Below are 13,990 nucleotides of genomic sequence, written 5' to 3'. Positions count from 1 at the left end.
GACATAAAGGACAGAATCTTCCTGGCCCTTGACCAATGTGGACAGAGGTAGGCAAGTACAAGAATCTAGTGAGAATGGAAAAATATGATTCTCAACATAGAGAAAAATTAACTGAATTTCCTTTAAAGACTTAAAAAGTTAGACAAGATGAGCACTTTATTTATAAGTATTTGCACCTCATTATTGGCTAATCTCATCTCATTCATCCGCATTTTGTATTTCTTCTATGCACTGGTGAGAAAGCAGATGGCGCCACTTCCGAACTTGACTTCAGGTTGATTCCCTGGCAGCTGCTTACTTCTCCAGTCCTCCATTTTAAACTCCATTCATCAACGTTTTATTGCTTTCACCATGGGTAGGAGCCACCTCCATCCTTCAGTCTTGGATGTTGGCATCAGCAAAACCCCAGCCTTACCACATCATTGTGGCCCACAATGCACTTCAGGAATCCACCACTGCAGCTTGATGCTCACTGACACCTTACATTGAAGTGCTCCCCTCGGGCTGCTCTGTGTGCAGGGCCACACAATTGTGTCATAGCTGTTAGCTCTGTTTCTTGGTGCTTGTTTACAATGGACACTGACAGTATCATTGCTGTTCTTTGTCTTTTAGGTCTTTGCCACTTCATTGAGAACCTACAGACTCACAGCATCTCTGCCTTGACTTGCTTTTTAGCATAGGTAGAAAGCCAGGCAGCTTATCATGGCTGCCAACGCTGAACAGTCAAGGGGGCAGACATTGCTTTATAGCATTATGCTACATCAAGGACATACCCAAAGCATATCGCAGCAGCTTACATGGCAAAAAACATTGTGCTTGCTACAATTAAATAACCATCTGAAAGTCCAAGAAAATAGTCCTTTATGGAGTGAACAAGGACTATGGTCAATCAGGGAATGCTACCATACTCGGTATAGGGGCATCATCAAATCTCAGCCAGGGAGTTGGCCATGGTCAGCTGGTGTGATCAGATTCAAGAGATCTGTGTCAATCTCAGCCAGGGACTGGGCCGTAATCAGTTCTCCAGGTCAAACCCAACCAGTCCAATGATTATTGGTACATCAGTCTGAGGCCTGTATAAATATTTACAAATGTTATGTGAAATTGTATTTACAGTGATGTGTCATCTGTGCTATCTACATGCCTCAGAGCATTTTTGTTATCCTGCCCTCCCATTGTCAGGCTCAACAACTTAGATGGACAACCCTGGGGATATTTCTGGTCGAAGGACCCAGCATGCTCATTGTGTCATGCCTGAATGTAAGCTCACTCTGCTTGGCTGTATTTCTCAAATGAGTAGAGTCAAGAAAACACCAGGTGTCCCTGCCTTGTCCTAAGAGGAGATTTCTAAAGGAGGGGGGAGGGGAAGGCCTGTGGGTGGTACCTCTTTTGTCTGGGTGTCTGTTGGCGTCACCCTGTCCTCTTAACTGGAATATCCACTTTGAGTGAGATCAGCGGTTCCCATCCCTGTTGCTGAAGCTGACCACCAGTGGCCTATGTGATGGAGTGTACGTCTGTCTGAACCTATGGCAGTCACTGAGCTCTCTGCTGATCTTGGCTTTTTGAGATGCCCACCCACCTGTCCATTGAGACAGCTTGCCAGAACAAACACAGTATAATTAATGTTGCTGGACTCCTCCATTCTTTAATCCAGTTTATTGAGTATTTCTGACAAACCTGCCTGCTGCTCTCAAGACTGTGTCTGCGCATTTGCATGAAGTTATTAAAGGCTAACATCAGGGGTTCTCTCATGCCTGGGGCTGAGTAGTCCTCCCAGTCCTGCAACCTAGGGTATTTCTCCCTCAGCCAGCAAGGAAAGATGCCAATGATAAGCTCACCATATTGGGATCATGAGTGGAATGTGGATAAGTACTTAGTGAAGAAAACCTCTGAGCTGGTGGAAAGTGCAAGAGGCAGCTTTGCTGGGACATCCTCTGATGGGTGTGGGTGTTACTGATCTTACAAGAAGAGACACCATGAGTTGTACAGTCGTGGTAGAAGCTTAAGCATACTATGAATACATTCACAATGCTGGTAATGGGAGAGCAGCAAAACACAGCACCATGAACCTTACTGCATTACCTCAACATACAGGTCTCAGCATTCACATAACAGCAGTCACCATCTTTTGTACCCATCCCGAGGAACTGATTACAAGGGATGAGATTGTGAATGTCAACCACACCCTTCCTGGTCCTCTCTATCTGCTTCTGAAATACTTTCATTCTGCAATGAGACACAAGGGGGTATTGAGGGAGATGAAAGTGGATAGCAGAGATAGTGACAGAGTAGGAAATGCCGAGGGCAGGAGAGGTCGGGGTTGGGGTTGTGGGTGGAGGTGTGGCCGATGAGGTAAGCTGGAGGAGATATTGAGTGAAGGTGCAATGGTGAGAGTTGTAGACTATTAGACTTGGTGGGAGGTGAGTTGGGATGAATGTGAGGCAGCAGGAAGAAGGGTTGCTTACTGAGCTGGGGGGTTCATTTCCAGACGTTTCATCACCTTACTTCTTCAGTGGACCTCAGGCAAAGCAGTGTACATGATTCCTGCTTTCTATTTATATGTTTGGGTTTCTTTGAGTTGGTGATGTTATTTCCTGTGATGATGTCATTTCCTGTGGGGATATAATTTCCTGTTCTTTTTCTCAGGGGGTGGTAGATGGAGTCTAACTCGATGTGTTTTTTTTTTAGATTAGACTTACAGTGTGGAAACAGGCCCTTCGGCCCAACAAGTCCACACCGACCCGCCGAAGCGCAACCCACCCATACCCCTACATTTACCCCTTACCTAACACTACGGGCAATTTTAGCTTGGCCAATTCACCTGACCCGCACATCTTTGGACTGTGGGAGGAAACCGGAGCACCCGGAGGAAACTCACGCAGACACGGGGAGAACGTGCAAACTCCACACAGTCAGTCGCCTGAGTCGGGAATTGAACCCGGGTCTACAGGCGCTGTGAGGCAGCAGTGCTAACCACTGTGCCACCGTGCCGCCCACCGTGTTTGTTGATAGAGTTCCGGTTGTAATGCCATACTTCTAGGAATTATAGGAATGTCTGTTTGGCTTGACCTAAGATGTATGTGTTGTCCCAGTCAAAGTGGTGTCCTCCCTTATCTGTATGTAAGGATACTAGTGAGAAAGGGTCATGTCGTTTTGTGGCTATTTGGTGGCGACCAGAATACATGAACACCAACTAGCCACAAAACAACATGACTCTATCTCACTAGTATCCTTACATACAGATAAGGAAGGACACCACTTCAACTGGGACAACACATCTACCTTAGGACAAACCAAACAGAGAAACGCACGAGAATTCTTAGAAGCATGGCATTCCAACCGGAACTCTATCAACAAGCACATCAAGTTAGACTCCATGTACCACCCCCTGAGAAAAAGAACAGGAAATGACATCACCACAGGAAATAACATCTCCAACCCAAAGAAACCCAAACATATAAATAGAAAGCAGGAATCATGCACACTGCTTCGCTGAGGCCCACTGAAGATGTTACCTGTTAGGGTGACAAAACGTCTGGAAATGTACCTCCCAGCTCAACGAGCAGCCTACCTTCCAGAACCTCAACCTGAGCTACAAATCTTCTCAAAACTCGCAGCAGGAAGAAGTTGGTGACACTTACTCTTACGGAATATGGAAGGCTATTAATCTTCTTGCAGTTCTGCTGTGCATTTCTCTTGATGTGCAAAAGGGCTGTCTGGGTCCAGGCAGGCTGGCTGGCTTTTGTTTTGTCAGTGAAACAGAGTGAAGGAGAGCTCACCTGTCCAGCACCCTACCCACCAGCCGCTCAGGTCCCTTTCTTCCAGCTTTGGCCAGTGCCCTTTCTGAGGCACCTTAAGGAGAGCAGAGCATAGAGACCAGTTCCTGGCTTGTTGAAGTGGCGTGAGGCCATGGTTTAAATGTGACACGGGCAATGTGAATAGCTCAAGGTCCCAGCAGCAACGAGCACTTGCACCTCTGCTGCTACACAATCAGCTGAGAAAGCACAGTGAAGCCTGAACACAATGAATGAAGTGAGCAGCAGAAGGTTGTGTGAGAAAAGCTGCCATGAACCAGGATGGTTCTGTGAAACACGCTGAAAATAATCCAGCCAAAAATATGGGAAAATTCAGGCCATATGTTTTGAAGCCCATGTGTAACCGTCAGTCCTTGGACAGTGAATACTGAAGAAGAGCATAAATTGTTACGTGGATTTTGACTGTTTTTGTTGGGGAGAGTAGTGATTCAACATTGCTTTTAGCTGTTGCCGTTAATGTATTAGTTCACCTAAATTCACAGAATGACAACCAATTTAATACTTATTCATGATGCATCTTTTGAAGTTACATATCTACAACAAACTGCATTTCCAATTCTGAAGATGAGTCAATGGACTCAAAACATTAACGCTACTTTGTCTACAGACCTGCTGAGTTTCTCCAAGAATTTCTGTCATTGTTTCAGATCTCAAGCATTCGCAGTTCTTTGTTTTACTTTATTATTTTTCCAGTCGTGTGTTGGATCTATCCAATTGCAGAAACATCTAGAATTAAACATTTTTGATAAAGAATACCTATATAGAAATGAAGAGGCATCTGATGTCCAATAGAATGAGATGAACACATTACATAACAAACTGTAAAAGAACCACTTTGCTGAGATTTGAGGGACAAGTTCAATGAAAGTCACCCACAAAGATATTGTGATCTCGGTGGAGATTTTGCCACTTCCAACATTAAACTTCATTCCGTCATCAGCCAATGGCAGCTCAGACATCCAGCAAACACGTGGAATCAGATTTTTACCAATCTGTTTGCATTAGAACGGGTCAGAGTCGTTCAGTGACTATGGCTATACAGCAATCTGTTGAATTGATGTCAGTGAATTCTAATATTAAACAAACTGAGACCCATGGAGGTCACTTACGCACAGATGTTGTGTCACTACCTCTGGGCTCAGGAGGTCTAGGTTCAAGTCTCATTTGCCATGGAGTTCTGACATGGCATGTCACAATCTATTGATTAAAATAACTGCACAACTTGAGTTTCTTGATACCCAGTGTGTAGCAGTCTATTTTTCCAGTACTGTAACTGTGTCAGTTTGTGCCATTCAGCAGGTTATGGGTCTTACATTCCAGGACTCAAGCCTGGAAACTAGACAAACAGTTCAACACAGGGAAGAGCTACATAGCCAGTGTTGCTCGCCTTTTTAATGAAATGTTAATCATCAAAGACTATCACAGTAGTGTCAGTGTAACTGTTTGACAACGAGACAAGTATCATTGTGTTTTTGTTTTGTAGAACTTGATTGTGGTAGTCAGTTATACATACATGTTATATTACTTGAAAGTGATTTCTGAAAGTAAGATCTGTGGAGTTTGTAGCTACCTTAAGTGTGATTTCAAGTACTGTGCCTTGTTAGTAAATCTTGTTTTTTTTTGTGTGTTCCCCACACAGTATCAGGTGAGGCAATCTGTGACCAGTGCAAGCCTGGCTATTTTGGCTCCAACTGTGAGGAGTGTGCTGACGGTTACTACAATTCAGACAGCATCTGTGTGAAGTGTGAATGCAACAACAACATAGATTTACAGAGCAAACAACCAATCTGTGACTCTGAGTCCGGGCGGTGCCTCAGCTGCACATTAAATACAACAGGCTTTCACTGCGAGAAATGTGCGGAAGGATACACAGGAGATCCTGTGGCAGGAAGCTGCCAAATAGGTGAGCACCCAGTTTAATAACTGAATAATACTTGAGAGTAAGAGCATATCAACAGATGCGTGCTTAGAGGTTCAGGTGCAGTCCAGATGAGTTCCTTGACCCCATTGTCTGTCAATGTTGTGTGCATAGCAAAACAGCTGGGTAGATATTTGCTTATTTTCAGTCCATTTGGGAGAAGGGGATTAAGAATTCCTACAATAGCACAGCTCCGTTGATGCTACTATCGTGGGGTTGCCATGTTAATCATGGTACCAGGCATTTGTATTCATTGTGCTGTGTCACCATAGGCCATTCACATGTTTAATAATTGTCTGAACTCACATTGTCTCCAATGAATCCTAGCCTTTTATTCAGTGATTGTTTGACAGGATACCTCATACTTGCTGATTCAGAATGTGATCCTTGGAGTCTGTGCGGAAACTTATTCTGTAAAGATTTCTATGCATTGGTCAATAAGTAAACAAATCCTCCACAAGGAGCTAACGAGCATCACTTTAAATACATTTCCTGCCATTCATTTGCAGAGTTAGGTCTCAGACTGCTATGTTGTCCCCTTGAATTATTAAAAATACTTGACATCAGCAAGTCATTCTACAAAAGTATCTGAAAGACTATTATTCTCAGAGCCACTATGGCTGGATATTGATTCAGACCATATTTTAAAAATCTTAAAATGTTTTAGGAGTTGCATTTTATTTTGCATTATACAGTAGTTTTGATTAGACCAGCAGTACTAGAGACAACAAGGAGACTGCTGAGCCATACTGACAACCCTGCTGGAGTAGAGTGGTGCTGGAAAAGCACAGCAGTTCAGGCAGCATCCGAGGAGCAGGAAAATCGACGTTTCAGGCAAAAGCCCTTCATCAGGAAGTCAAGCTTGTTGTCTGGCTGCAACTAGATCTAGGTAAAAACCCTCCTCTCATTTATCTCTCCACTCTTCAGGCACTCTGCTTGTATTCCTGATGAAGGGCTTTTGCCCGAAACGTCGATTTTCCTGCTCCTTGGATGCTGCCTGAACCGCTGTGCTTTTTCCAGCACCACTCTATTACAGAATCCTGCAACTAGATCTAGTCAGATTAAGGACATTTAACAATCAAATGCCACATTTTAGCTTAATATCTTTCAACTTACTCCAGATGTTCTGCTAACCCAATCCTTCCCTCTCGCCGTGCTAAAATAAAACTGAGATTACACTGAAAAACTTAAAAAGAAATGATGCAGCATAGAATCACCATGTCAGTGTGGGCCCTTTGGAAAAGGTATTCATTAGTCCCACTCACTTTCCTTTTGCCTGTAGCACTACAAAATATTCCCTTCAAATATTTATTCAATTCCCTTTCTCAATGTATTATTAAATTAGCTTTCGGATAGTGCATTCCAACAAAAAAAACCCTACTTCTGTTTAAAAAAAATCTTTCCCTTATGTTCCATCTGGGTCTTTTGTCACAAGCCTCAGGATTAATGCACACTGTTCAATGGATTAAAAAAAACTGTTTTATCTACAAAGTACCAATGAAGCAACAGATCTGTAGATTACTTGGATAGTTAGGTTACCCATTAATAGGACAGAGCAGGTCAAATCAATGCATTTGTTTTGTAATACTACAGTCCAGTGGAAAAAATATTGTCGCCTGGTTTGCTATTACCGATATTTATGGAAACTCTGGACAAGGAAAGGAATGATTCAGTTCACTTCATCAAACTTGATCATTTTCCCCCACCCAAAATTCATCCCTGCATTCTTTGCTCAGGAGCACAATACAGGAGGAAAAGGCTGCAAGGATTACAATGCCTGCTCCATTGTTATGTCTCCAGCATCAGCTCACTTCTCAGTTTTCACAAGCATAGTTCAATGTTTTGATACTTTTCCAGCAAGGAGGCAGATGGTGTACAGACTGGAGGGTGGGAATTCTAAAGAGATAGTTGAAGGCTCATTGCTGAATAGAGCCAAAATTGATAAAAACGTGTGTAACTTATTTCCGTTTTAACATCCAGTTATCTTTCGATAGCTGTTAGATTTTACGTTAAGCATGATAGTAGTTTCATATAGTTCTAAAAGATATTAGATGTTTTCTTGCAAGTTATTAATTTCAATGTTCCATTGTGATACACCCTATAGCTTAAACAAACACGAATGAGTTATACAGTTCATTACAATCAAACCAAAATTCAATATCAGATCTATTATCCACTTGTCAGAGCTATACGTAAGAAATAGCAAGCTGAAGCTAAGTTTCCACGTTGTTAAATAAATATTTGGGTTGGTAATTACTGATCATTACCTTTGAATCTATTTTACATCATTGAACCTTTTGCAACAATGTGTAACCTTTCAGAACAATGTCTGATTTTACTGCAGTTGAAAAGGTGCTGAAATGGCGCCACCTGCTGGACGTTCACCATTTTAATAAATAAGTGAGTGAAATAAGCTGCTGAACTCAGCTTACATGGCATAGATGTACCTAAATAAAGACTCTTGTGGCACAGTGGTAGTGCCCCTACACCAAGCCAAGATATCTGGGATGTGAACTAACATCTCTGAACAGGTCGAATAGGAAAATATCTAGAACGAGATCTAGATATTCTTGTGGAATAGTAGTGTCCCTAGAAGGCCTGTTTTCAAGTCTCACTTGCTCCAGAGGTGTATTTTAACATGCATGAACAGGCTGATTAAAAAGTATCTTTATCCAACTATGCTAACTGATTTCAGGTATTTTGTATTTTAATGTGCACATAATCCGAGCTATAGAATGAAGTGACAAGCATTTGACATTTTGAGAACAATGCAATCAATTCTTTATGAAGTGTTGTGCTTTGAAATGCACATTAATTATTCAAAACAAGTAGCTAACTGACTCAATCCATTGTACAACCTGCCAATTCATGATTTTATAAACACTGTACACTCAAACATTGGCAAGGATTGTTACAGAAACATGGACAATTTTATTACAATGGAATAATGTTAACAAGCAGCTCAAGACATTTGACTATTCCCAGTTGCTAGTCAACTAATGTATGCTGCTCCTATTTGTTAGTTTCAAACAGCTTTAATGAGCATAAGGATAGATATACTTTAATTTCTCTTAGAAAAAATTGGTTCCTGTTCAAGGCATTAAACTCAATTAGTTATATACATGTTAAAAATAAATGAGAGAGAATCCTTATTCAGCTCACTGTGTGGACTTTGGTTTGAAAGGGTGGGAGAGAGGGTTAATGCTACTCTGTACTTATAGCATGAAATTCCATAATTCATTTTGATATGGTACATTAGGAAGAGGTGGGGACAAGCAAAGGAGTTTATTTATTCGTGTGGAAAGTATTTCCTGTTATGAATGGAATTGAGGCCTATTGCTGGCACTACCTTTCTTTGGAAACCTCTTTTGCAAATACAGAGCCTAGTCATTGGAGTGTAATAGGAGAGTTTACCTCCATAGTTGCATTACAGCATTTGAAGATGACAACATGGTTGCATTCCAGTCCTCAGAAATTAAACAGCAGCTGGTCACTGAAGCATCAAAACAGAATTTGGCTTTGATTAGAACTACAAAATTGTTTCAAAGAAATGGGAGTTGCTTTTCTGCAGAGGATATACTCAGTCCTATAATACAATAAATATTTGTAGTGTATGGGATATAAAATTGATACATTCTTCTGCCTTGTGTTAATCCTTTTCCTTCCATCTCCAGAAATAACCACGATGCCGACAACAGCCTCCACCCCAACAATTACTACTGCAAGTACCAGCACAACAATCTCCCCGTCAACTTCAGTCACAAACAATACATTCAGTGTAAAGATTCAGACATTCCTGTCACCTTTATTGAGCACACCTCAGAGCACAGTGAGCACGGCTGAGCCAGTGACACCTGAAATATCATGGACTCAGTTTAACATCGCGGTACTGGTGGTTATTATTGCTGTGGTCGTCCTGCTGATGGGTTTTGTGGCTGGTGTCTACATTTATCGAGAGTACCGAAACCGGAAGCTAAATGCTCCTTTCTGGACCATAGAACTGAAGGAGGACAACATAAGCTTCAGCAGTTACCATGACAGCATCCCCAATGCTGATGTTTCAGGATTGCTTGAGGATGATGTAACTGAAGTGGTCCCAAACGGACAGCTGTCTCTTTCGACGCCAATGAACTCATACAAGATATAAAATCTAAATTAACTGAAAACATAGGATCGGAGAAAGGACAATTAAATGGGCTGAGCAGCCAAATTGCTCTATAAAACAATCAAATTACAAATGCAACATAGCTATGGTGTAAAGCTGTCTGCTTCCTTGAACTGAACTGGTATTTGAGACAAGTCAAGAGCCTATGAAACAGATAGAAATTACATCTTGTTTATTCCATTCACCAGTGTAAAACACCCCAAAGAAGTTTCTATTTTTGTACAAATCTAACATGCAATGAAGTTTAGGATTAAGTTCTCTTTCGATATGGAGAAGGTGGATGATTATTTAATAGACTTGTCCTACACAAAAGGAACATAGCAGTATTGTGCATCACAGTGTGACAGAAAGACTTCTGCTGCTGAGAGATTGGGGTATTAGTTTTATACAAGATGACGGAATTATTCATCAAGGACTAGATGAAAAACTCTTGGACTCTAGCTTTTAAGCTGCAGACATTTACAAATGGTTGCCAAGGGACAAAGGCAATAATCAAGTGAGGGCCAACATGTTTCCAATGGAGATTGCATTGGTACAGCTGTCAATGTCACATGTGTAGTCTGGTCACTTATCTCACAAGGTAGCGCTGTCTGTCAGCAATATCTCCTCATGACCATTCCTGAACTTACTGCAAAAAGCTGAATGAACAGTCACTTCTTAACGTCTGGTCACATCTGACATATGCAAGCTCATATCTAATGGTATCAAAATGGCTGCTTATTGTAAATTCTTATGGTACAGTCATGAACCAACTGATAAACTACAGCCTTAAAGGGCCCTCTACTTGAGAATTATAAGCACATATAGGACCAGAGAATGGTTTAGTGCAATTGCAAATTTCTGCAAAGTACATTAAGAACACAAGCTAATCTCACTAATGATTTCTTTAATTTGACATAAGAAGAGGACCATTAACAACCTGCAGCACTCTATCCAATTCCATGTAACTAGATTTGCTAACAGTCTTAATTCAAAAAGTAAAGTTCTGGTTGGGGTGCAAAGAAAGTCACAAGCCAGTGAATCTGGATCAGTTTGCCAGTCTAGCACCAAAAAAACTGCAGCAAGAAGAAATGATAGACTCTCTTACCTGAAGTTATACTATTTTGAGTTTGTAGTTCTTCAGAATGAATGGTGAAAAGCAATAACAAGCTGAGGGACCACTTGTTAACTTAGAGGCTGCCATTTTATAGGAATTTGATTTTCTTCCTGTATAGATTCAGCAGTGTCCACTTTGTCACTACAGCAGACCCAGAAAATGCCTCAGCCAATGGAGCTTTCCCATTCCAACGTCATGCATTTTAACTGCATGTAGTTACTGCATCTCATTCATGGATCCTTTGGGAATGGGAGGCCTGAGATTTGACAACACAAACTCTGATCTAGACTTAAGTGTCATTATTAGTCAGAGGTTCAGTATCAATGAAGGACAAGAGGTTAAAATTGAAGTACTCTTTGATCTTTTCCTGTGATGTAGATGTTTTAAGCTAATACTTTCCGTGGTCTTCTTTGATATCAGTCAAGTCTTTTCTTGTTTAATTTTTAAAATGAATTTACCTCAACACAACCATTTGTCTGGTACTTAAACTCATATAATTCTTCAATTAAACACACTTACATATTTGATGGATCCATCAGCGAAACCATTTACTTCTATCACACAGGACATCTCCTGCCTTTACTCTTATTATATTGTTAAAGTCCTTTCGTGCTTGTCACATTAAGGCTAAAATTCTGCTTGGAAACTTCAGGACAAGAAATTATACAAAAGCTGTACATACATCACCTCCTGCCTTCACTTGCTCCGATTACATTGACTCCATCTTGTGCAGATATCCAGATTCTTCTGTGGCCTTGCTGTATGTTGTTTCTATGTAATCACTGTAATAGAATGATACAGCAAAGTTAGCTTAGCATTCAGCTCACTGTACTTGTGAAGAGAGCTATACCATTTGTCTCTCTTCTCAATCCTAGCCCAGTCTAATGACCCTTCTGCCATTATTTCATCTTATTCTATCCAAGCCCGTCCTGATTTGAAATTCTTACCAAATTTCCCCTTGAACTTTTTTGTTCAGTGGAAAACAACCCATTTCTCTAGTTTCTCCAGGTAAGTGAGGTCTTTCATCCTGATATCATTGTAGTGAATCACCTCTAGACTATAACCCTTGACATATCTCCCAAAATGTGCTGCCCTGTAATTATTAGTTATAAGGCAATTAAGAATTTCATGAACAAATTTGTACAGCTTTTTATCAGCAAGCTTACACCCTCTGCTGCTTTAACTTTGGCTCAAGTTGAATCCCACACCTTCCCTTTAATCCATAATTATGAATGGTAAGCTAGGCCTTCACAGTCTTGCAGTGATTTCCAAGCAATGGAAATGGAAAACGAAGATGCTTTCAGATTTCATGTAAATACCTATGCAGTTGCCCAACAAGTTTTCATGTGCAACATTTGTTAACCAATCAAGTTTGATCACTAAACACAAAAAAGTCCAACTTAGAAACAGATGCATATATTGTAAAAGATATTCTGAAGTAACAGTATTGGACAGATATTATTCAGATCCTCAACACATGGGAATGTAGGCAAAATATATTCTCTTCAGTGTTCATAAATATGAAGCTGCATGTAACAGTTGCTCAAGGGTTAGAATACATTCAATATGCCTTAGTTTCAATGGTTTGTGGACTGTTATGTTTATAATAGTTCAGTTTTCAGCCCTGAAGGTGTACAGATATGTGATAAACAGGTTCATTATCCATTTTTGTTGAAGCCATTTGATTAGTTTCTTTGAAAAAACTCTTAAATGGTTCCAGATAGAGGGAAGTACAACCAGTTAGAGCAGGTTAAGCAATTGCTTTCATTGTACAGTAGATCATGCAAACTGATTACTACAAGGCACGTTTATAAAATAAGTCAACAAAATTTGTAAATACTTGTATTTAGAAAGAAAGTGGGTTTAAAGATGTTTATTGACTGAGGACATACTTCTTTCTTTGAATGTTAAGTGTTTGTATTTAAATGTATAAAAAGTATAAAACCTTTAAAATGATGCTGGCTTTTCAACACTAATTAAACATGTTGCTAAGTTTCACTGAAAGCTAGTGGTAACATACGTTCCCAAGGTTGATACTGGAGGAGATGCTGCCTCCAATTCTGCAATAGCAACCAGTAAGAAGCAGTGGGAGTAATACAGCTACTAACTTGCAAACCAGTTAATTCTAGATCCACTTCTACAATACATCATTTTGTGAATCAAGTGGTAATTTTAAAAAAATCTGTGTAATAATTGCTGATTTTCATTTTGTCGTGTGGAATCAAAGGGCTACACTGCTATCTGATCAATTGCTTTGGAAGACTGTTAAGACATTGATGTACAGAACAATGCATAAAGTACAATATTTCATTGATATCTTCATTTATGACTGCTATTTAAATGAAAATGATTACACCTGGACAGTTATACTGAAGTAAAAACATTCTGGAGAAACTCAGCAGGTCTGGTAGCTTTAGTGGAGAGAGAATAACAGAGTGAATTTTTCAAATCAATTATTCTTCCTAAAAACTGTTCAACAGATGAGTCACTTTCAACGTGAAATGTGTATAACTATTTAGGCATTACCATTTTCATTTAGATATGTATGGTTTGTTCTGTTTATTAATGTCATTTTATGTTTCAGAAATGGAAGTTAATCAATGAGAGTTTAAACAGAGAGGTTCCATAAAAATCATTATGTGGGGAATAGCTGAGTATCTCCAGGCTTTTGGGTTTATGGGGGGGGTGTAGGTTTGCTCGCTGAGCTGTAGGTTTGATATCCAGACGTTTCATTACCTGGCTAGGTAACATCATCAGTGGCAACCTCCAAGTGTAGCCTTCTCTTCACTTGGTGGTGGCCACTGATGATGTTACCTAGCCAGGTAATGAAACGTCTGGATATCAAACCTACAGCTCAGCGAGCAAACCTACACCCTAAACCTCAACCTGACCTACAAACCTTCACAAACCTTGCATTTTGGTTTTATTTCAGATTTTCTGAAGCCTGTGTTGTCAGATGCAGAGGCAATATTTCTAGCCTCAGAACTATGAGTGCA

At 40.4% G+C, this 13,990-nt stretch overlaps 1 protein-coding gene across 1 annotated transcript in view; it reads left to right on the top strand.

The window, feature by feature from the left end:
• LOC132825829 (multiple epidermal growth factor-like domains protein 9) overlaps nt 1-13,765 on the top strand; it is a 317,339-nt gene extending 303,574 nt beyond the window's left edge. Inside the window, exons 5-6 of the mRNA XM_060841349.1 lie at nt 5,455-5,718; nt 9,408-13,765. Coding sequence (XP_060697332.1) covers nt 5,455-5,718; nt 9,408-9,880 — 737 coding nt within the window. The 3' untranslated portion in view covers nt 9,881-13,765. The remainder of the gene's footprint in view (nt 1-5,454; nt 5,719-9,407) is intronic.
• Nucleotides 13,766-13,990: the final 225 nt, after the last annotated feature.

Source organism: Hemiscyllium ocellatum, chromosome 21 (genome assembly GCF_020745735.1).
Source record: "Hemiscyllium ocellatum isolate sHemOce1 chromosome 21, sHemOce1.pat.X.cur, whole genome shotgun sequence".
In the NCBI taxonomy this organism is placed as follows: Eukaryota; Metazoa; Chordata; class Chondrichthyes; order Orectolobiformes; family Hemiscylliidae; genus Hemiscyllium; species Hemiscyllium ocellatum.
The sequence above is the reverse complement of the archived record's forward strand: the minus strand, read 5'-3'. Positions and strand labels throughout refer to the sequence as shown.